At 56.4% G+C, this 23,772-nt stretch overlaps 1 protein-coding gene across 1 annotated transcript; it reads right to left on the bottom strand.

Moving 5' to 3' along the window:
* Window positions 1-6,880: 6,880 nt before the first annotated feature.
* Window positions 6,881-23,390, bottom strand: LOC139262081 (prostaglandin E2 receptor EP4 subtype-like). The gene is made up of 2 exons (XM_070877238.1): window positions 21,761-23,390; window positions 6,881-7,884 (listed from the first exon to the last, which is right to left on the bottom strand). Exons 1-2 carry the CDS (start codon window positions 22,562-22,564, stop codon window positions 7,342-7,344), a joined length of 1,347 nt encoding a protein of 448 aa, XP_070733339.1. The 5' UTR covers window positions 22,565-23,390; the 3' UTR covers window positions 6,881-7,341.
* Between the last annotated feature and the right edge of the window lie 382 nt (window positions 23,391-23,772).

Raw genomic sequence — 23,772 nt, forward strand, 5'->3', positions numbered from 1 at the left:
ACAGAAAACAGGGTGCCAAATGTGTGAGTTGGTGTTGATGGCTGGGAGAATATCGCACAAACACATTCTGATCTCTGGTGGGAGTTAAGCCAAGTTATTGAGAAGGGTAGAAAAAGCTTTACTCTGTATCTAGCCCGTACTGTACCTGCCCTGGGAGTGTTTGATGGGGCAGTGTAGAGGGAGCTTTACTCTGTATCTAACCCGTGCTGTACCCGCCCTGGGAGTGTTTGATGGGACAGTGTGGAGGGAGCTTCACTCTGTATCTAACCCATGATGTACCCGTCCTGGCAGTGTAGAGGGAGCTTTACTCTATATCTAACCCCGTGCTTTACCTGCCCTGGGAGTGTTTAATCGGACAGTGTGGAGGGAGCTTCACTCTGTATCTAACCCGTGCTGTACCTGCCCTAGGAGTGTTTGATGGGACAGTGTAGTCTGAGGGACACGGGGAGGGTCTGAGGGACACGGGTAGGGTGTGAGGGACACGGGGAGGGTCTGCAGGGCCCGGGGAGGGTGTGAGGGACACGGGGAGGGTGTGAGGGACACGGGGATGGTCTGCAGGGCCCGGGGAGGGTCTGAGGGACCGGGGAGGGTCTGAGGGACACGGGGAGGGTCTGCGGGACACGGGGAGGGTGTGAGGGGCCCGGGGAGGGTGTGAGGGACACGGGGAGGGTGTGAGGGACACGAGGAGGGTGTGAGGGGCACGGGGAGGGTGTGAGGGGCCCGGGGAGGGTGTGAGGGACACGAGGAGGGTGTGAGGGGCACGGGGAGGGTGTGAGGGGCCCGGGGAGGGTGTGAGGGACACGGGGAGGGTGTGAGGGGCACGGGGAGGGTGTGAGGGGCACGGGGATGGTGTGAGGGACACGGGGAGGGTGTGAGGGACACGGGGAGGGTGTGAGGGACACGGGGAGGGTCTGAGGGACACGGGGAGGGTCTGAGGAACACGGGGATGGTGAGAGGGACACGGGGATGGTGAGAGGGACACGGGGAGGGTGTGAGGGGCACGGGGAGGGTGTGAGGGACACGGGGATGGTGAGAGGGATACGGGGATGGTGAGAGGGATACGGGGAGGGTGTGAGGGACACGGGGAGGGTGTGAGGGGCCCGGGGAGGGACTGAGGGACACGGGGAGGGTGTGAGGGACACGGGGATGGTGAGAGGGATACGGGGAGGATGTGAGGGACACGGGCAGGGTGTAATGGGCCCAGGGGAGGGTCTGAGGGAACCGGGGGGGGGGGGGGGGTGTGAGGGACACGAGGATGGTGTGAGGGGCACGGGGAGGGTGTGAGGGGCCCGGGGAGGGACTGAGGGACACGGGGAGGGTGTGAGGGACACGGAGAGGGTGTGAGGGACCCGGGGAGGGTGTGAGGGGCCCGGGGAGGGACTGAGGGACACGGGGAGGGTCTGAGGGACACGGGGAGGGTGTGAGGGACACGGGGAGGGTCTGAGGGACACGGGGAGGGTGTGAGGGGCCCGGGGAGGGACTGAGGGACACGGGGAGGGTCTGAGGGACACTGGGAGGGTCTGAGGGATACGGGGAGGGTGTGCGGGACACGGGGAGGGTGTGAGGGACACGGGGAGGGTCTAATGGGCCCAGGGGAGGGTCTGAGGGACACTGGGAGGGTCTAAGGGACACGGGGAGGGTGTGAGGGACACGGGGAGGGTGTGAGGGGCCCGGGGAGGGACTGAGGGACTCGGGGAGGGTGTGAGGGACACGGGGAGGGTGTGAGGGGCCCGGGGAGGGACTGAGGGACACGGGGATGGTGAGAGGGACACGGGGAGGGTGTGAGGGGCACGGGGAGGGTGTGAGGGACACGGGGATGGTGAGAGGGATACGGGGAGGGTGTGAGGGACACGGGGAGGGTGTGAGGGGCCCGGGGAGGGACTGAAGGACACGGGGAGGGTGTGAGGGACACGGGGATGGTGAGAGGGATACGGGGAGGATGTGAGGGACACGGGCAGGGTGTAATGGGCCCAGGGGCGGGTCTGAGGGACACGGGGGGGGGTGTGTGAGGGACACGAGGATGGTGTGAGGGGCACGGGGAGGGTGTGAGGGGCCCGGGGAGGGACTGAGGGACACGGGGAGGGTGTGAGGGACATGGAGAGGGTGTGAGGGACCCGGGGAGGGTGTGAGGGGCCCGGGGAGGGACTGAGGGACACGGGGAGGGTCTGAGGGACACGGGGAGGGTGTGAGGGACACGGGGAGGGTCTGAGGGACACGGGAAGGGTGTGAGGGGCCCGGGGAGGGACTGAGGGACACGGGGAGGGTCTGAGGGACACTGGGAGGGTCTGAGGGACACGGGGAGGGTGTGCGGGACACGGGGAGGGTCTGAGGGACACGGGGAGGGTCTAATGGGCCCAGGGGAGGGTCTGAGGGACACTGGGAGGGTCTAAGGGACACGGGGAGGGTGTGAGGGACACGGGGAGGGTGTGAGGGGCCCGGGGAGGGACTGAGGGACACGGGGAGGGTGTGAGGGACACAGGGAGGGTGTGAGGGGCCCGGGGAGGGGACTGAGGGACACGGGGAGGGTGTGAGTGGCCCGGGGAGGGACTGAGGGACACGGGGAGGGTGTGAGGGGCCCGGGGAGGGACTGAGGGACACGGGGAGGGTGTGAGGGACACGGGGAGGGTGTGAGGGCCCGGGGAGGGACTGAGGGACACGGGGAGGGTGTGAGGGACACGGAGAGGGTGTGAGGGACCCGGGGAGGGTGTGAGGGGCCCGGGGAGGGACTGAGGGACCCGGGGAGGGTGTGAGGGGCCCGGGGAGGGACTGAGGGACACGGGGAGGGTGTGAGCGACACGGGGAGGGTGTGCGGGACACGGGGAGGGTGTGAGGGACACGGGGAGGGTGTGAGGGACACGGGGAGGGTCTAATGGGCCCAGGGGAGGGTCTGAGGGACACTGGGAGGGTCTGAGGGACATGGGGAGTGTGTGATGGCTCCGTTGGACATATTGTGTTCTCTAATTCACGAGGATGATTTTGTTTTTGAATGAAAAACGACAGCAAAGGAATCTCATCTTGGGAATTGTATTTAATTGATTCGAAGAACCAGAATCACAGTTACGCAAACAAACCACATCACGGGTTACACTGACACCTTCTCACGGAGAAGAATGGAACAAACGTCTTATTGATAATAACCCGGGAGCACAATATTTACAGGACTGGGCCCGGTGTCGAACACAGCACAGACACATCGAACTCACTGATCAGTCCACACAGATCCTGTGGGTAACACGTGGGGCCTCGATATTAACACCTCGTGGGGTGGGGGTGATTAAAGACTTCAATATGGCGTTGTGTCCGCAACACACTGCGCACATACACACCGCCCTGAGCAGTGTTTACAGTGGCGGGGTTTCGTGATGTCTGAGTCTCCTGCACGGGACACTCCGTCAACATATTTACTCTGGCTTCCGCAGTGCGATTGGGATCCCAGTTAAAAATCCCCTCGTGGGTTTCCCAGGGGCCAAGAAATCCGGCAGTGAAAGAAGGGTGGGAGCTACGTGCTCATGGTCCCTTCTCCTCCCCTCCCCCCCCCACTGCTGGGGACCGTTCCCAAAGCTCAATCCACACCCCTCCCCTGGGTAACACACAGCCCCCTCCACACTGTTCCCCTGGGTAACACACAGCCCCCTCCACACTGTTCCCCTGGGTAACACACAGCCCCCTCCACACTGTTCCCCTGGGTAACACACAGCCCCCTCCACACTGTTCCCCTGGGTAACACACAGCCCCCTCCACACCCCTCCCCTGGGTAACACACAGCCGCCTCCACACTGTTCCCCTGGGTAACACACAGCTCCATCCACACCCCTCCCCTGGGTAACACACAGCCCCCTCCACACTGTTGCCCTGGGTAACACACAGCCCCCTCCACACCCCTCCCCTGGGTAACACACAGCCCCCTCCACACTGTTCCCCTGGGTAACACACAGCTCCATCCACACCCCTCCCCTGGTTAACACACAGCCCCCTCCACACCCCTCCCCTGGGTAACACACAGCTCCCTCCACACTCCTCCCCTGGGTAACACACAGCCCCCTCCACACCCCTCCCCTGGGTAACACACAGCCCCCTCCACACTGTTCCCCTGGGTAACACACAGCTCCCTCCACACCCCTCCCCTGGGTAACACACAGCTCCCTCCACACTGTTCCCCTGGGTAACACACAGCCCCCTCCACACCCCTCCCCTGGGTAACACACAGCTCCCTCCACACTCCTCCCCTGGGTAACACACAGCCCCCTCCACACCCCTCCCCTGGGTAACACACAGCTCCCTCCACACTGTTCCCCTGGGTAACACACAGCCCCCTCCACACCCCTCCCCTGGGTAACACACAGCTCCCTCCACACTCCTCCCCTGGGTAACACACAGCCCCCTCCACACCCCTCCCCTGGGTAACACACAGCTCCCTCCACACTGTTCCCCTGGGTAACACACAGCCCCCTCCACACTGTTGCCCTGGGTAACACACAGCCCCCTCCACACTGTTCCCCTGGGTAACACACAGCCCCCTCCACACCCCTCCCCTGGGTAACACACAGCCCCCTCCACACCCCTCCCCTGGGTAACACACAGCCCCCTCCACACTGTTGCCCTGGGTAACACACAGCCCCCTCCACACTGTTGCCCTGGGTAACACACAGCCCCCTCCACACCCCTCCCCTGGGTAACACACAGCCCCCTCCACACTGTTCCCCTGGGTAACACACAGCTCCATCCACACCCCTTCCCTGGGTAATACACAGCCCCCTCCACACCCCTCCCCTGGGTAACACACAGCCCCCTCCACACTGTTGCCCTGGGTAACACACAGCCCCCTCCACACCCCTCCCCTGGGTAACATACAGCCCCCTCCACACTGTTCCCCTGGGTAACACACAGCCCCCTCCACACTGTTGCCCTGGGTAACACACAGCCCCCTCCACACCCCTCCCCTGGGTAACACACAGCTCCATCCACACCCCTTCCCTGGGTAACACACAGCCCCCTCCACACTGTTCCCCTGGGTAACACACATCCCCCTCCACACTGTTGCCCTGGGTAACACACAGCCCCCTCCACACCCCTCCCCTGGGTAACACACAGCTCCCTCCACACCCCTTCCCTGGGTAATACACAGCCCCCTCCACACCCCTCCCCTGGGTAACACACAGCCCCCTCCACACTGTTCCCCTGGGTAACACACAGCCCCCTCCACACTGTTGCCCTGGGTAACACACAGCCCCCTCCACACCCCTCCCCTGGGTAACACACAGCCCCCTCCACACTGTTCCCCTGGGTAACACACAGCCCCCTCCACACTGTTCCCCTGGGTAACACACAGCCCCCTCCACACTGTTGCCCTGGGTAACACACAGCCCCCTCCACACCCCTCCCCTGGGTAACACACAGCCCCCGCCACACTGTTCCCCTGGGTAACACACAGCCCCCTCCACACCCCTCCCCTGGGTAACACACAGCCCCCTCCACACCCCTCCCCTGGGTAACACACAGCCCCTCCACACCCCTCCCCTGGGTAACACACAGCTCCATCCACACCCCTCCCCTGGGTAACACACAGCCCCCTCCACACCCCTCCCCTGGGTAACACACAGCCCCCTCCACACCCCTCCCCTGGGTAACACACAGCCCCTCCACACCCCTCCCCTGGGTAACACACAGCCCCTCCACACCCCTCCCCTGGGTAACACACAGCTCCATCCACACCCCTCCCCTGGGTAACACACAGCCCCCTCCACACCCCTCCCCTGGGTAACACACAGCCCCCTCGAGCCTGTTCCGTCATTTGAATAGATCATGGCTGATCTGTATCTTAAATCTATTTACCCACCTTTGCTGCAAATCCCTCGATACCCTGACCAAGTCACGAAGAAATGTTGTGCTACATTGAGGCCCCAGGACAGATCTCTGGCTGCCAATCAGAGTACACACCCTTTAGCCCCTCCCTCCCTCTCCCATCTCCGAAACAATTTCCGTGCCAAGTCAAAAGGACACCACCAATTGCGTGTGTGCTCACTTTTGCCAATAATCTGCGTGGAACCTTATCAAATGCCTTCTGAAAGTCCATATAGATAACATCCATAGGCACACCTTTGTCTGCTTTACTCATGATCTCACTGAATTCCACTAGATTAGTCGGACTTGCCGTTAACACAACCGAGCAGATCAGCTCATGTTTCTCATGTGTTGTGGATCTATCCTTAATGACAGATTCTCGTAGCTTCCCCACAACTAACGTTAAACTGACAGGCCTGTAGATACCCGATTTCCCCTCTCCAACCCTTCTTAAGTAATCTCCCCTGGGTAACACACAGCTTCCTCCACACCCCTCCCCTGGGTAACACACAGGTCAGTCCTCACCCCTCCCCTGGGTGACACACCTCTGTCCACACCCCTCCCCTGGGTAACACACAGCTCCCTCCACACCTCTCCCCTTGGTAACACACAGGTCAATCCTCACCCCCTCCCCTGGGTAATACACAGCTCCGTCCACACCCCTCCCCTGGGTAACACACAGGTCAATCCTCACCCCCTCCCCTGGGTAATACACAGCTCCGTCCACACCCCTCCCCTGGGTAACACACAGGTCAGTCCTCACCCCTCCCCTGGGTGACACACTTCTGTCCACACCCCTCCCCTGGGTGACACACCTCTGTCCACACCCCTCCCCTGGGTAACACACAGCCCCCTCCACACCCCTCCCCTGGGTAACACACAGGTCAGTCCTCACCCCCTCCCCTGGGTAACACACAGGTCAGTCCTCACCCCCTCCCCTGGGTAACACACAGGTCAGTCCTCACCCCCTCCCCTGGGTGACACACAGCTCCCTCCACATCTCTCCTCTGGGTAACACACAGGTCAGTCCTCACCCCCTCCCCTGGGTAACACACAGGTCAGTCCTCACCCCTCCCCTGGGTGACACACCTCTGTCCACACCACTCCCCTGGGTAACACACAGCTCCATCCACACCTCTCCCCTGGGTAACACACAGGTCAGTCCTCACCCCCTCCCCTTGTTCATCATCATCATAGGCAGTCCCTCAATCTTATAATGAGTCCTTAGGTGGCTGAACAGTCCAATATGGGAACCACAGAACCACAGGTGGAACAGACAGTCATTGAAGGAGAGGGTGGGTGGGACAGGTTTGCCCCACGCTCTTTCTGCTGCCCGCACTTGGCTTCTGCATGCTGCCCTGGGTAAGGCACAGCTCCGTCCACACCCCTCCCCTGGGTAAGGCACAGCTCCGTCCACACCCCTCCCCTGGGTAAGGCACAGCTCCGTCCACACCCCTCCCCTGGGTAAGGCACAGCTCCGTCCACACTGCTCCCAGAGGTTTATATACATTTCTCCGGCAGGCCGGTCGGCTCGTTGGTGAAGGTGACCCGCAGCGAGCTGTCCGTACTGGTGCTGACCACTTGTGCCTTGGCCAGGGCTGAGTCCTGGGCCAGCGGGGGCCCACTCTCCTGGTGGAGGTAGTGCTGGGGCTGCAGGTGGCTCTGCTTTGTGCGTGCCCCGAGAGACAGAGACCCTGGCAGCATCTCGGTTAGCTCGTGGTTGCAGAGCAGAGTTTGCGAGGTGTTGCCGTCCGCCAGCTCCTTGGAGATGAAGGAGGGAGACTGGCTGGAGATGGCGGATGGGCGTCGTGGACCCAGTTGCTGGAAGCTGTTGCTGGAGTGGGAGGGTCGGCCCCCCAGTTTACAGAACAGGCACTTGACCTTCTCCACCAGTTTGGTCAGCACGGCCTTGCGCAGCAGGATGTAGATCCAGGGGTCCAGGATGGGGTTGACCGAAGCTATTCGAATGGCCATGAGGTCAGGGTTTGAACTATTGTCTGTTACCACCTCCGGCCGGTACAGCTGGTTAATGAAGACCCGCACCTAAAGAGAGAGAAATGGAGCATGTCAGGAAAGGCATCACAGAGACTGCTCAAGGGACGAGGGGAGGGACAGTGCATACCCGCTTCTGTCAGTGTCAGCCGTGGCTCAGTGGGCAACACCCTCGCCTCTGAGTCAGGAGGTTGGGGTTAAAGTCCCACTCCAGGGACTTGAGCACATAAATCTAGGCTGACACTCCCAGTGCAGTACTGAGGGAGCGCCGCACTATCGGAGGGGCAGTACTGAGGGACACCGCACTGTCGGAGGGGCAGTACTGAGGGAGTGCTGCACTATCGGAGGGGCAGTACTGAGGGAGAGCTGCACTGTCGGAGGGGCAGTACTGAGGGAGAGCTGCACTGTCGGAGGGGCAGTACTGAGGGAGAGCTGCACTGTCGGAGGGGCAGTACTGAGGGAGCACCGCACTGTCGGAGGGGCAGTACTGAGGGGGCACCGCACTGTTGAAGGAGCAGTACTGAGGGAGAGCTGCACTGTCGGAGGGGCAGTACTGAGGGAGAGCTGCACTGTCGGAGGCGCAGTACTGAGGGAGAACCGCACTGTCAGAGGGGCAGTACTGAGGGAGCGCCGCACTGTCGGAGAGGCAGTACTGAGGGAGCGCTGCACTGTCGGAGGGGAGTACTGAGGGAGAACTGCACTGTCGGAGGGGCAGTACTGAGGGAGAACTGCACTGTCGGAGGGGCAGTACTGAGGGAGAGCCGCACTGTCGGAGGGGCAGTACTGAGGGAGTGCTGCACTGTCGGAGGTGCAGTACTGAGGGAGTGCTGCACTGTCAGAGGGGCAGTACTGAGGGAGAACTGCACTGTCGGAGGGGCAGTACTGAGGGAGAGCCGCACTGTCGGCGGGGCAGTACTGAGGGAGAACCGCACTGTCGGAGGGGCAGTACTGAGGGAGTGCTGCACTGTCGGAGGGGCAGTACTGAGGGAGTGCTGCACTGTCGGAGGGGCAGTACTGAGGGAGTGCTGCACTGTCGGTGGGGCAGTACTGAGGGAGCGCAGCACTGTCGGAGGGGCAGTACTGAGGGAGTGCAGCACTATCGGAGGGGCAGTACTGAGGGACACCGCACTGTCGGAGGGGCCAACTTTTGGATGAAATGTTAAACCAACAGAAAGGGAGCATGTCTGTCCTCAGGTGGATGTAAAAGATCCTCTGGCACTATTTCGAAGAAGAGCAGGGGAGTTCTCCCCGGTGTGGCCAATATTTATCCCTCAATCAACTGAAACAGATGATCTGGGTCATTATCGCATTGCTGACTGTGGGAGCTTGCTGTGCGCAAATTGGCTGCCGCGTTTCCCACATTACAACAGTGACTGCACTCAAGAAGTACTTCATTGGCTGCAAAGCGCTTTGAGACGTATAGTGGTCGTGACAGGCGCTGGAGAAATCCAAGTCTGATTGTGCGTTGTGTGGGTCTGATCAGTACCAGGCTCCAGCCACTGGGTGGCGACATTAACCCACCGTCCGTGGCCAAATGGCTGGTGTGAAGGAGAGGGGGTGCTGGTGCCTTCGTGTATGGGACCCGAGGACCACGGTGACAGGGCCTGCCCACACCTCAAAGTGACGTTAAGCCCTGGGTGGTGAAAACCTGCTGTTAAAGGAAGGGAGAGCAGCGATGATTAAAGTTTCGATGGTTGGGGGCGGGGGGGGAAGAGAGAGAAACGATTGGTGGTGAGGGGCACACAGAACGAGGGGGCATAACCTCAAAATTAGAAGCACTTCTTCACACAAAGGGTGGTGGAAATCTGGAACTCTCTCCCACAAAAGGCTGTGGGTGCTCAGGCCAGTTGCAGCTTTCAAGTCTGTGAGCGATGGATTTTTGTTGGGTAAGGGTATTGAACCCTGGTTAGACCACACTTGGAGTACTGTGAACAGTCCTGGTTGGCACATTATAAAAAGGATACAGAGGCACTGGAGAGGGTGCAGAGAAGATTTACAAGGATGATACCGAAGTGCGAGGGTATGCATATCAGGAAAGGATGAACAGGCTGGGTCTCTTTAGGCTGTGGGGTGACCTAATTGAGGTCTTGAAAATGATGAAATGATCAATGATCGAGTGGATACAGAGAGAGTGTTCCCACTTGTGGGGAAGAGCATAACTAGAGGCCATCAATACAAGATCGTCACCGAGAAATCCAACAGGGAATTCAGAAGAAACTTCTTTACCCAGAGAGTGGTGAGAATGTGGAACTCACTGCCACAGGGAGTGGTTGAAGCGAATAGTATCGATGTATTTAAGGGGAGGCCAGACCAGCGTATGAGGGAGAAGGGAACAGAGGGTTATGGTGATAGAGTTAGATGAGGAAAGACGGGAGGAGGCTCGAGTGGACTCCGGCATGGACTGGTTGGGCCGTATGGCCTGTTCCTGTGCCGTATATCCTCTGTAATCCTATGTAATCAAGGGATATGGAGCAAAGACAGGTACAAGGAGCTGAGGTACAGAGCAGCCATGATCTAATTGAATGGTGGAGCGGACTCGAGAGGCTGGGTGACCTCCTCCTGTTGCTATATGTTTGTGAAGGACATAGCTGCCAGACTGGGCCTGCGGCAGGTGGTGAGAGAACCAACACAAGAGAAAAACCTACTTGACCTCGTGCTCACCCATCTGACTGTCGCAGATGAATCTGTCCATGACAGCATTGGTAGCAGTGACCACCACACAGTCATTGTGGAGAGCAACACCCAGTTTTGGCTGAGCAGAAACTTCCACCAGTTGAAGACCATTGTTTCAGTCCCCGCCACAAACTCTGATCCCTCACCACCGCTTCCATCCCCCTCCTTGTCTACTGTCTGAGGTTCAACCTCACTGATTCGACCCTTAACTGAGCTCCTGACCCCAGGTCCACTCCAGCACAAAGACCGCCTTCTCCCACCTCCGTAACATCGTCCGTCTCCGCCCCTGCCTCAGCTCCTCAGCTCATCCGCTGCTGAAACCCTCATCCACGCCTTTGACACATCCAGATAGGCTAATGTAAAGCTCCCACCTTCCACCTTCCATAGACTTCAACTCATCCAAAACTCAGCTGCCCCGTGTCCTAACTCGCACCAAGTCCCGCTCACCCATCACCCCCTGTGCTCACTGCCCCGTGTCCTAACTCGCACCAAGTCCCGCTCACCCATCACCCCCTGTGCTCACTGCCCCGTGTCCTAACTCGCACCAAGTCCCGCTCACCCATCACCCCCTGTGCTCACTGCCCCGTGTCCTAACTCGCACCAAGTCCCGCTCACCCATCACCCCCTGTGCTCACTGACCCGTGTCCTAACCCGCACCAAGTCCCGCTCACCCATCACCCCTGTGCTCACTGCCCCGTGTCCTAACTCGCACCAAGTCCCGTTCACCCATCACCCCCTGTGCTCACTGACCCGTGTCCTTACCCGCACCAAGTCCCGCTCACCCATCACCCCCTGTGCTCACTGAACCGTGTTCTAACTTGCACCAAGTCCCGCTCACCCATCACCCACCTGTGCTCACTGACCCGTGTCCTAACCCGCACCAAGTCCCGCTCACCCATCACCCCCTGTGCTCACTGAACCGTGTTCTAACTCGCACCAAGTCCCGCTCACCCATCACCCACTGTGCTCGCTGCCCCATGTCCTAACTCGCACCCAGTCCCGCTCACCCATCACCCCCTGTGCTCGCTGCCCCATGTCCTAACTCGCACCAAGTCCCGCTCACCCATCACCCCATGTCCTTGTCCGGCAACGCCTCGAATTTAAAATTCTCAACCTCGTTTTCAAATCCCTCCATGGCCTCGCCCCTCCCTATCTCCGCAACCTCCTCCCCCCTCCCCTTTCGAGATATCTGCACTCCTCTAATTCTGGCATCTTGAGCATCCCTAATTATAATCGCTCCACCATCGGTGGCCGTACCTTCTGTTGCTAAGGCCCCAAGCTCTGGAATTCCCTCCCTAAACCTCTCCGCCTCTCTCTCCTTTTTTAAGGCGCTCCTTAAAACTGACCTCACCTGTTCTAATATCTCTTAATGTGGCCCAGTTTTTGTTTGATAATGTTGGGCATCCCTGAGGCGCTGTGGGCCATCAGCAGCAGCAGAATTGTACTCCACCACAATCTGCAACCTCATGGCCCGGCATATCCCTCACTGTACCATTACCATCGAGCCAGCGGACCAACCCTGGTTCAATGAGGAGTGTAGAAGAGCATGCCAGGAGCAGCACCAGGTGTACCTAAAAATGAGGTGCCAACCTGGGGAAGCTGCAACACAGGACTACATACATGCTAAGCAGCGGAAGCAGCATGGTATAGACAGAGCTAAGCGATCCCACAATCAACGGATCAGATCAAAGCCCTGACGATGAGGATGATAAGATGCATACAGGGTAAGGCAAGGCAAAAAATTGAAGGCTATATCAGATATCGTGAGCTCAATACTGCAGAAAGCCTAGAAGAGTATAGAAAATGCAGGGGCGAAATTAAGAAGGAAATTAGGAAAGCAAAAAGAGGCCATGAAAAAATACTGGCAAGTAGAATCAAAGAAAACCCAAAGATGTTTTACAATTACATAAAAAGCAAGAGGATAACTAAGGAAAGAATAGGGCCTGTTAGGGACCAAAATGGTGATTTTTGTATGGACAAGGAACTTAATGAATTCTTTGCGGCTGTCTTCACAAAAGATGGGGACGATGCTGACATTGAAGTTCAGGAGAAAGATAGTGAAATATTGGACGGGATAAACAAGAGGAAGTATTAAGGGGTTTAGCATCCTTGAAAGTCGATAAATCATCAGGACCGGATGAAATTTTTCCGAGGCGATTAAAAGAAGCAAGGGAGGAAATTGCAGAGGTTCTGACCATCATTGTCCATTTCTCCCTGGCTACAGGAGTTGTGCCAGAGGATTAGAGAATTGCTAATGTTGTACCATTGTTTAAAAAGGGAGGAAGGGATAAACCAAGCAATTACAGGCCAATTAGTTTAACCTCTGGTGGGAAAATTACTGGAATCAATTCTGAGGGACAGTATAAACCTAAATTTAAAAAGACATAGATTAATCAAAGACAACCATCATGGATTTGTTAAAGGAAGGTCGTGTCTGACTAACTTGATTGAGTTCTTTGAAGAGGTAACAAGGAGGGTTGATGAGGGCAGTGTCTTTGATGTAGTTTATATGGATTTTAACAAGGCTTTTGACAAGGTCCCACATGGTAGGCTGATCAAAAAAGTAAAAGCCCATGGGATCCAAGGGAGAATGGCAAATTGGATCCAAAATTGGCTCAGTGGCAGGAAACAAAGGGTAATGGTTGAGGGGAGTTTTTGCAACTGGAGTTTTTCCAGTGGGGTTCCTCAGTACTCGGTCCCTTGCTGTTTGTAGTATATATTAATGATTTAGACTTAAACGTAGGGGTTATGATAAAGAAATTTGCAGATGATACAAAAATTGGCCGTGTGGTTGACAGTGAGGAGGAAAGCTTTAGACTGCAGGAAGATATCGATGGACTGGTCAGTAGCAAATAGAATTCAATCTGAAGAAGTGTGAGCTAATGCATTTGGGGAGGGGCAACAAGGCAACGGAATACACATTAAATGGGAGGATACTGAGCGATGTAGAGGAGCAGAGGGATCTTGGAGTGCAGGTCCACTGATCCTTAAAGGTAGCAGGACAGGTAGATGAGGTGGTTAAAAAGGTATACGGAATGCTTGCCTTTATTAGCCGAGGCACAGAATACAAGAGCAGGGAGGTTATACTTGAACTGTATAAAACACTGGTTAGGCCACAGCTGGAGTACTGCGTGCAGTTCTGGTCACCATACTACAGGAAGGATGTGATTGCACTGAAGATGTTGCAGAGAAGATTTACGAAGATGTTGCCAGGACTGGAGAATTAGCTGTGAGAACAGATTGGATAGGCTGGGGTTGTTTTCTTTGGAACAGAGGAGGCTGAGGGGAGATTTAATTGAGGTGTATAAAATGATGAGCGGCCAAGATAGAGTGGATAGGAAGGACCTGTTTCCCTTAGCAGAGGGGTCAATAACCAGGGGACATAGATTTAACGTGGTTGGTGGAAGGATTAGAGGGAGATGAAAGATTTCTTCACGCAGAGGGTGGTGGGGGTCTGGAACTCACTGCCTGAAAGGGTGGTAGAGGCAGAAACCCTCACCACATTTAAAAAGTACTTGGATGTGCACCTGAAGTGCTGTAAACTACAGAGCTACGGACCTAGAGCTGGAAAGTGGGATTCGGCTGGACGTGGACACGATGGGCCAAAATGGCCTCCTTCCGTGTTGTAAATTTCTATGATGCTCTGCAGTCCTGCCACATCTAGTCGTGAATGGTGGTGGACCATTAAACTACTAACGGGAGGAGGCGGCCCCATGAATATCCCCATCCTCAATGATTCCGGAGCCCAGCACGTGAGTGCAAAAGACAAGGCTGAAGCGTTTGCAACCATCTTCAGCCAGAAGTGCCGAGTGGCTGATCCATCTCAGCCTCCTCCTGAGGTCCCCACCATCACAGAAACCAGTCTTCAGCCAATTCGATTCACTCCACGTATCAAGAGCGCACTGGATACAACAAAACAAAGTGGAAAACTGCCCAGACATCCACAAAAAGCAGGACAAATCCAATCCGGCCAATTACCGCCCCATCAGTCTACTCTCAATCATCAGCAAAGTGATGGAAGGTATCGGCGACAGTGCTATCAGTGACACTTACTCACCAATAACCTGCTCACCGATGCTCAGTTTGGGTTCCAGCCGGACCACTCGGCTCCAGGCCTCATTACAGCCTTGGTCCAAACATGGACAAAAGAGCTGAATTCCAGAGGTGAGGTGAGAGTGACTGCCCTCGACATCAAGGCAGCACTTGACCGAGAATGGCATCAAGGAGCCCTAGTAAAACTGGTCAATGGGAATCTGGGAAAACTCTCCACTGGCTGGAGTCATACCCAGCACAAAGGAAGATGGTTGTGGTGGTTGGAGGTCAATCATCACAGCCCCAGGACATCGCTGCAGGAGTTCCTCAGGGCAGTGTCATCTTCAGCAAAAACCTTCCATACAGCAGCTCGACACTGAGGGCAATTAGGGATGGGCGATAAATGCCGGACTTACCAGCGACGCACAGATTGCAGGAACGGATAAATAAAAAACACACAGACAGAACCTGGCCTTCACAGAGTGTGCACAGACACATGGGTTAATATCGAGTGAGTTCCTTTCAATAAATGTTAACCAGCGTGCGACTACAGTCCATCACTCCACACTGAGTAAGGGAGGGAGACTGGGGGGGTATGTACAGTGCAGAGTGAGACTGGAGGGTATGTACAGTGTAGAGTGAGACTGGGGGGGTATGTACAGTGCAGAGTGAGACTGGGGGGTATGTACAGTGTAGAGTGAGACTGGGGGGATATGTACAGTGTAGAGTGAGACTGGGGGGGGATGTACAGTGTAGAGTGAGACTGGGTGGTATGTACAGTGTAGAGTGAGACTGGGGGGGTATGTACAGTGTAGAGTGAGACTGGGGGGGTATGTACAGTGTAGAGTGAGACTGGGGGGATATGTACAGTGTAGAGTGAGACTGGGGGGGGATGTACAGTGTAGAGTGAGACTGGGGGGGTATGTACAATGTAGAGTGAGACTGGGGGGGGTGGTTATGTACAGTGTAGAGTGAGACTGTGGGGGTATGTACGGTGTAGAGTGAGACTGGGGGGGTATGTACAGTGTAGAGTGAGACTGGGGGGGGGTTATGTACAGTGTAGAGTGAGACTGGGGGGGTATGTACAGTGTAGAGTGAGACTGGGGGGGGGTATGTACAGTGTAGAGTGAGACTGGGGGGTATGTACAGTGTAGAGTGAGACTGGGTGGTATGTACAGTGTAGAGTGAGACTGGGAGGATATGTGCAGTGTAAAGTGAGACTGGGGGGTATGTACAGTGTAGAGTGAGACTGGGGGGGTCTGTACAGTGTAGAGTGAGACTGGGGGGGTATGTACAGTGTAGAGTGAGACTGAGGGGGTATGTACGGTGTAGAGTGAGACTGGGGGGGTATGTACAGTGTAGAGTGAGACTGGGGGGGGTATGTACGGTGTAGAGTGAGACTGGGGGGGTATGTACAGTGTAGAGTGAGACTGGGGGGTATGTACAGTGTAGAGTGAGACTGGGTGGTATGTACAGTGTAGAGTGAGACTGGGGGGGTATGTACAGTGTAGAGTGAGACTGGGGGGTATGTACAGTGTAGAGTGAGACTGGGGGGGTATGTACAGTGTAGAGTGAGACTGGGGGGGTATGTACGGTGTAGAGTGAGACTGGGGGGTATGTACAGTGTAGAGTGAGACTGGGGGGGTATGTACAGTGTAGAGTGAGACTGAGGGGGTATGTACAGTGTAGAGTGAGACTGGGGGGATATGTACAGTGTAGAGTGAGACTGGGGGGGTATGTACAGTGTAGAGTGAGACTGAGGGGGTATGTACGGTGTAGAGTGAGACTGGGGGGGTATGTACAGTGTAGAGTGAGACTGAGGGGGTATGTACGGTGTAGAGTGAGACTGGGGGGGTATGTACAGTGTAGAGTGAGACTGGGGTGGTATGTACGGTGTAGAGTGAGACTGGGGGGGGGTATGTACAGTGTAGAGTGAGACTGGGGGGGTATGTACAGTGTAGAGTGAGACTGGGGGGTATGTACAGTGTAGAGTGAGACTGGGGGGGGAGGTTATGTGCAGTGTAGAGTGAGACTGGGGGTTATGTACAGTGTAGAGTGAGACTGGGGGTTATGTACAGTGTAGAGTGAGACTGGGGGTTATGTACAGTGTAGAGTGAGACTGCGGGGGGAGGGGGGTTTATATACAATGTAGAGTGAGACTGGGGGCTATGTATTTTGAAGAGATGTAGGGAAGTATTAGAGAGATTAAGATAGGGAAACACTCCCATTGAATAAGGAGAGTTTGGTTAAGGCTTCGAGATTATTTCGCTGACTAGGATGTTGCTCTGAAACATTCAGAAATTGCTGCTCATCTCTGCAACAAGCTGAGAACAGACTTGGAACTGGACGAGACCAGACAGGATCTTTCGGAACTGGAGAGTTGCCAGTCAGCAGCATTTATAAAATGCCAAAACACCTCGTCACAACCACTCCTCCGGAGCAGAGTGCAGTTCCGATCACTGAGTGATGGTGCTGTCTCCCGTACCCACAGCTTAACCACAGCAATCCTTAGTTATTGGAACCGAGTGACTGGGCAGGGGTGGGTGGTGGGGCCAATCGATGGGCACTGGGGCCTTCCCATGAGGGCAGTGTTTGCCAACGTGCGCAGCAGATCACACCCAAAACATGAAGCAAGAAAGACTTGCATTTATATAGCGCCTTTCACAACCGCCGCACGCCTCAAAGCGCTTTACAGCCAATGAAGTACTTTGTGGAGTGCAGCCACGGTTGTAATGTGGGAAACGCGGCAGACATTTTGCGCACAGCAAGCTCCCACAAACAGCAACGTGATGATGACTGGATCAGCTGTTTGTTTTTAGTGATGTTGATTGAGGGATAAATATTGGCCCCAGGACACCGGGGAGAACTCCCCCCTGCTCTTCTTCGAAATAGTAGCCACGGGATCTTTTACATCCACCTGAGAAGGAAAACTGGGGCCTCGGTTTAAAATCTCATCCGAAAGACATTGGACAACTGACAAGGAGACGGGCAGACTGGACTGTGACCCCTGCTCCTGCCGCGAGCGCTCCGCGGAAGGATTAAAACAAAATATATTCGTTGACGGGCGTTGCCAGTAGGCCGGCATTTATTGCCCATCCCGAATTGTCCTCGAGAAGGTGGTGGTGAGCTGCCTCATACAACTGAGTGGCTCACTGGGCCATTTCAGAATGCAGTTAAGCATCACATATCGGCCAGACCCGGGTAAGGGCGACAGCTTTCCTTCCCTGAAGGACATTAGTGAACCAGATGGGTTTTCACAACAATCCGGCAGTGTCATGGTCACCATTCCTGACACTAGCTTTTTATACCAGATTTATTTAATGAACTGAATTTAAATTCCCCAGTTGCCACAGCGGGATTTCAACCCGCGTCTCTGGATCAGTAGCCGAGGACTCTAAATTACTGGTCCACTGACATAACCACGGTGCCACCAGGCCGGATTGAGAGTGTACGAATGTCCGTGGGACCCTGCCCCACCGTTCCCAGTGTCTGTGTCACACAGCACAGGCGGGTGAGAACCTGTACACTGTGGTGCTCTGAGCTGGGTTACTCTGCCATGAGCCGGGGAAGGCAGAATCTGATCTGATGCGGACCCTGGCAGGCAGATCCTGCAACATAGGGACAGGAATCGGTCATTCAGCCCCTCGAGCCTGTTACACAGGAACAGGAGGCCATTCAGCCCCTGGAGCCTGTTACACAGGAACAGGAGGTCATTCAGCCCCTCGTGCCTGTTACACAGGAACAGGAGGCCATTCAGCCCCTCGAGCCTGTTACACAGGAACAGGAGGTCATTCAGCCCCTCGAGCCTGTTACACAGGAACAGGAGCAGGCCCATTCAGCCCCTCGAGCCCGTTACACAGGAACAGGAGCAGGCCCATTCAGCCCCTCGAGCCTGTTACACAGGAACAGGAGGTCATTCAGCCCCTCGAGCCTGTTACACAGGAACAGGAGCAGGCCCATTCAGCCCCTCGAGCCCGTTACACAGGAACAGGAGGAGGCCCATTCAGCCCCTCGAGCCTGTTACACAGGAACAGGAGGAGACCATTCAGCCCCCCGAGCCTGTTACACAGGAACAGGAGGAGGCCCATTCAGCCCCTCGAGCCTGTTACACAGGAGCAGGAGGAGACCCATTCAGCCCCTCGAGCCTGTTACACAGGAGCAGGAGGAGACCCATTCAGCCCCTCGAGCCTGCCCCGCCATTCAATGAGATCACGGCTGATCTGTACCTCAGCTCCATATACCCGCCTTCGCTCCATAACCCTTGATACCCTTTACCCAATAAAAATCTACCCACCTCAATCTTGAAATTTTTCAATTGATACATAGCCTGAACAGCTTTTTGGGGGAGAGAGTTCCAGACTCCCACTGCCCTTTGTGTGAAGAAGTGCTTCCTAACATCACCCCTGAATGGCCTGGCTCTCATTTTATGGTTACACCCCCTTTGTTCTGGACTTTCCCCACCAGAGGAAATAAGTTTCTCTGCATCTAACCGAGCAAATAAACATTTTAAACACCTCCAAACACCTCTCGATCTTCTTTGCGCAAGGCACTACGAGCTGAATCTATGCGAACTGTCCTGATAATTTAACCCTTTTAGCCCCGGCTATCATTCTGGTGACTCTGTGAGCTGCTCTCCCTCGGGACAATCGACCCTTCCTGAGCTGTGGGGCCAGAACTGGACGCTGTCTGTCCAGATGGGACCCGACCTCGTTGCACTTGATGCATTCGGAGGTCTGGCTCTTGATTTAAAGCCTGTGCTGTTAGCTCTGAGTCTACAGGAGGCGACACAGCCTCCGAAACACTCCTAACAAGATCGCTTTACATTTAAGATAATTGGCCGGATATCCAGCGGGGTAGCTGAGGAGGAAATTGTTTTACACAGCGAGCTATTGTGGATCTGGAACGCGCTGCCTGAAAGGGCGGTGGGAGCAGATTCAATAATAACTTTTGAAAGGGAATTAGGTAAATATTACAAAGTGGAAAGATGAGCTGGGCTGGGAAAGAGCAGGAGGAGGGGGATTAATTGGAGAGCTCTTTGAAAGAGGCCCCCCCCCTTCTGTGCTGTAAGATTTTTTTATGTCATCGACATGAGGTCACGTTACTGATCCAGTCCAATATTGAATGTGTGTGGAAAGAGATTCGAAATCATTCAATCTTTCCTAACACTAAGGGGTTGATGTTTTGCCGCGAGGCATCACTCAGGAGCTTGCTTGAAATTCCTTGCCCGCTATTTTATTAAAGGAACATTCAAGGCGCAAGAAAAAAAACATTCAATCTGGACAAGGGGAAGGTGGGAAGATGCTTCAGCCCCGAGCATGTCACAGACACAAGGCTCAAACTCCCAGCCACGGCTACGCCGCTTTAAGGTTATGAAAGGGTTTAATAGGGTCGACAACAATAAACAAATTGTATGTACTTAGCGCCTTTAACGCAGTTCCCAAGGCTCTTCACGGGTGTGTGGTGAAACAAAATTTGACACCGTGGCGTGTAAGGAAACGTAGGTGGCAATGAGGCTAGAACTCGGGGCCAGAAATATACGGCAGTCACAAATAAATCCAATGGGGAATTCAGGAGAAACTTCTTTGCACAGAGAGCGATGAGAATGTGGAACTCGCTGCCACAGGGAGGGGTTGAGGCGAATAGCATCGATGTATTTAAAGGGAAGCTGGATAAACACACAAGGGAGAAAGGAACGAAAGACCTGCATTTCTATAGTGCCTTTCACGACCACCGGATGTCTCAAAGTGCTTTACAGTCAAGGAAGTACTTTTTGGAGTGTAGTCACTGTTGTAATGTGGGAAACGCGGCAGCCAATTTGTGCACAGCAAGCTCCCACACACAGCAATGTGATAATGACCGGGTAATCTGTTTTTGTGATGTTGATTGAGGATATGGATTGGCCAGGACACCGGGGAGAACTCCCCTGCTCTTCTTCGAAATAGTGCCATGGGATCTTTTACATCCACCTGAGAGAGCAGACAGGAGCTTCTCATCCGAAAGACGGCCTCTCCGACAGTGCAGCGCGCCCTCAGTACTGCCCCTCCGACAGTGCAGCGCTCCCTCAGTACTGCCCCTCCGACAGTGCAGCGCTCCCTCCGTACTGCCCCTCTGACACTCCCTCAGTACTGCCCCTCCGACAGTGCAGCGCTCCCTCCGTACTGCCCCTCCGACAGTGCAGCGCTCCATCAGTACTGCCCCTCCGACAGTGCAGCGCTCCCTCAGTACTGCCCCTCCGACAGTGCAGCGCTCCCTCAGTACTGCCCCTCCGACACTCCCTCAGTACTGCCCCTCCGACAGTGCAGCGCTCCCTCCGTCCTGCCCCTCCGACAGTGCAGCGCTCCCTCAGTACTGCCCCTCCGACAGTGCAGCACTCCCTCAGTACTGCCCCTCCGACAGTGCAGCGCTCCCTCAGTACTGACCCTCCGACATTCCCTCAGTACTGACCCTCCGACACTCCCTCAGTACTGCCCCTCCGACAGTGCAGCGCTCCCTCAGTACTGACCCTCCGACATTCCCTCAGTACTGACCCTCCGACACTCCCTCAGTACTGACCCTCCGACACTCCCTCAGCACTGCCCCTCCGACAGTGCGGCGCTCCCTCAGTACTGCCCCTCCGACAGTACTGCCCCTCCGACAGTGCGGCGCTCCCTCAGTACTGACCCTCCGACATTCCCTCAGTACTGACCCTCCGACACTCCCTCAGTACTGCCCCTCTGACAGTGCAGCGCTCCCTCAGTACTGACCCTCCGACATTCCCTCAGTACTGACCCTCCGACACTCCCTCAGTACTGACCCTCCGACACTCCCTCAGTACTGCCCCTCCGACAGTGCGGCGCTCCCTCAGTACTGCCCCTCCGACAGTGCGGCACTCCCTCAGTACTGCCCCTCCGACAGTGCGGCGCTCCCTCAGCACTGCCCCTCCGACAGTGCGGCGCTCCCTCAGCACTGCACTGGGCGTGTCAGCCTAGATTTCTGTGTTCAATTCCCTGGAGTGGGACTCGAACCCACAACCTCCTGACCCGGAGGCGAGCGTGCTGCCCACTGAGCCACGGCTAACACTCTCTCGTTGGAATAGAAGGACGTGGTGACGGGGTGAGCTGGAGATGGGTGGGACAAACACCGGCACGGACGGGGCTTGGGCCGAACGGCCCGTCTCTCTCTCTCTCTCTCTCTCGCTGCGCGCGCGCGCTTTGCGAAGGAACGCCTGCGGAACGGGACTCACCACCAGGGGGATGGAGCAGATGAGGACCACGGCCGAGGTGGCGATGAGCAGGATGACCATCTGGATCTCGGCGGCTGCCAGCCGGCGGAAGCTGCGGCGCCGGCGCAGCTCGCGGAGCCGGGGGTCGTTGCCCAGCGAGGTGCGGCGGATGAACTGTCGGTGCATGTGGATCAGGGCGCCGCACACCAGCACGTTGCAGACGACGGTGACCAGGATGAGGAAGGAGCTGAAGCCAGCGTACATGTAGGAGTAGGCGGCGTGGCGGGGGTCGCCCGTGCGCCAGTCGATGAAGCACCAGGTGTCGGGGAACTGCTTGACCGTGTGGCCCAGACCCAGGCTGGGCAGGGCGCAGAAGAGGGTGTTGGCCAGGTAGATGGTGAAGAGGGTCAGGCCGGCCAGCCGCTTGTCCACGTAGCGGCTGTAGAAGTAGGCGTGGTTGATGGCCAGGTAGCGCTCGATGGACATGGCGCAGATGATGCTGACCCCCGAGGTCCCGAAGAAGAGCAGCACGAAGGAGTCGTACTCGCACAGCGCCCGGTCGCCCGGCCACTGGCCCCGCACGTAGGTCAGGATGGTGATGGGGCTGACCAGGCAAGTGCCCAGCAGGTCGGTCACCGCCAGGCCGCACACCAGCGTGTAGAAGGTGGTCTCCTTCTGCTCCCGCCGCGACTTGCACAGCACCACAATGGCTGTCAGGTTGCCCACCACACCAAAGACAAACATGACGGTGGGGATGGTGGGGAAGCTGGGGGCCCCGCGGAGGGTACCGTTGGTGACCGGCTCAGTGGCGTTGGTCAGATTCATCCTCAAGTCACTCGAGCCTTGAGCCAGTTGAAACACCTCCACCTTCTCTCTCTTCCCCCACCACCACCACCCCACCGCCCAGCCGTGTCCCTCCTTATATCAGCTGGTCCCCTGGGGCGCTGGGGGCGAGAGAGGCTCCTGCGGGCGTTGTGTGAAATCCCAGCTTCTCTTCCAGCGATCGGTCTGGTCCAACCCTCCCAGAGCGGCAGCAATGAGCAGCTTCCTCGCCCTGAAACTTGCAGCGAATTGTCTTTTGTTTCTTGACAGATTCCAAGCCAGAGTTTAAAGAAGTCAAGCTGAAAGAGGCAGAGGGCACGCTAGCGGTGGAGGGAGTGGTGGTGGTGGTGGTGGTGGTGATGAGAGTGGGGGGGGGGGGAACAGTCTGTTACCACCCTTCACAGTGGCATTGCATTCTGTGCCGCGTGATGCACATCCTGGTCGATGGGCATGCAGACCACGGGCTCTCCCTGCTCCCTCACAGCCCCCAGGGCTCCTTCATGCCTGCTGTGCTGTGCAGGAATTGGCGTGCACAGGGTGCCGGGCTGCTCTGACACGATGTCCACACTCCGATGCTGGCTCTGCCTCTCTCCCGCTCTGGTATCCGCAGAGGGAGAGCCTGTGGGCACGGTGCGCTGTGCTGGCCAAGTTGCCTCTCTGGAATTCCTCCTGGTGGTCTACAGAGAACCACCTGCGCCTCTCCCTCTCTCTGTCTCTGTCTCTGTCTGTCGGAGCACGTTTCCCTCAGTCTCCGTCTCTCAGTCTCTCCCTCTCCCTCTCTCTGTCTCTGTCTGTCGGAGCACGTTTCCCACAGCTCTGTCTCTCAGTCTCTCCCTCTCTCTCACTCTGACAGTGTCAAACCTTCTCACCACACCAAACTCTGCCCCTCTCTCACCATTGGCCCAGGCAGCTGCCTCCAACCAGCCTGGGTCCTAGAGTCCACCCGCTCCCAAATGCACCACATTTCAGCATTTTCATCTTTTCATCAACCTCACACTTTGTTTCTTTCCTTTCATGGTTCAATAAAGTGAACATTTTACACGTTATGTGTTCCTCTCTCTTCTTTCAGGTGAGGAGCGTTGCTGTGAGTGAAAATGTCACTTTCAAACACTCCCAAAACAGGTACAGCACGGGGTTAGATACAGAGTAAAGCTCCCTCTACATTGTCCCATCAAACACTCCCAGGGCAGGTACAGCACGGGTTAGATACA

The sequence above is a fragment of the Pristiophorus japonicus genome, chromosome 1 (genome assembly GCF_044704955.1).
Source record: "Pristiophorus japonicus isolate sPriJap1 chromosome 1, sPriJap1.hap1, whole genome shotgun sequence".
In the NCBI taxonomy this organism is placed as follows: Eukaryota; Metazoa; Chordata; class Chondrichthyes; family Pristiophoridae; genus Pristiophorus; species Pristiophorus japonicus.

What these genes read in the sequence shown, in the direction of transcription:
- LOC139262081 (XM_070877238.1), bottom strand. Translation starts at nt 22,564, where the DNA reads ATGAATCTGACCAACGCCACTGAGCCGGTCACCAACGGTACCCTCCGC. An exon ending in TCTGCTCCATCCCCCTGGTG is followed by an intron (nt 7,885 to 21,760) that starts GTGAGTCCCGTT and finishes CTCTCTCTTTAG; the next exon opens with GTGCGGGTCTTCATTAACCA.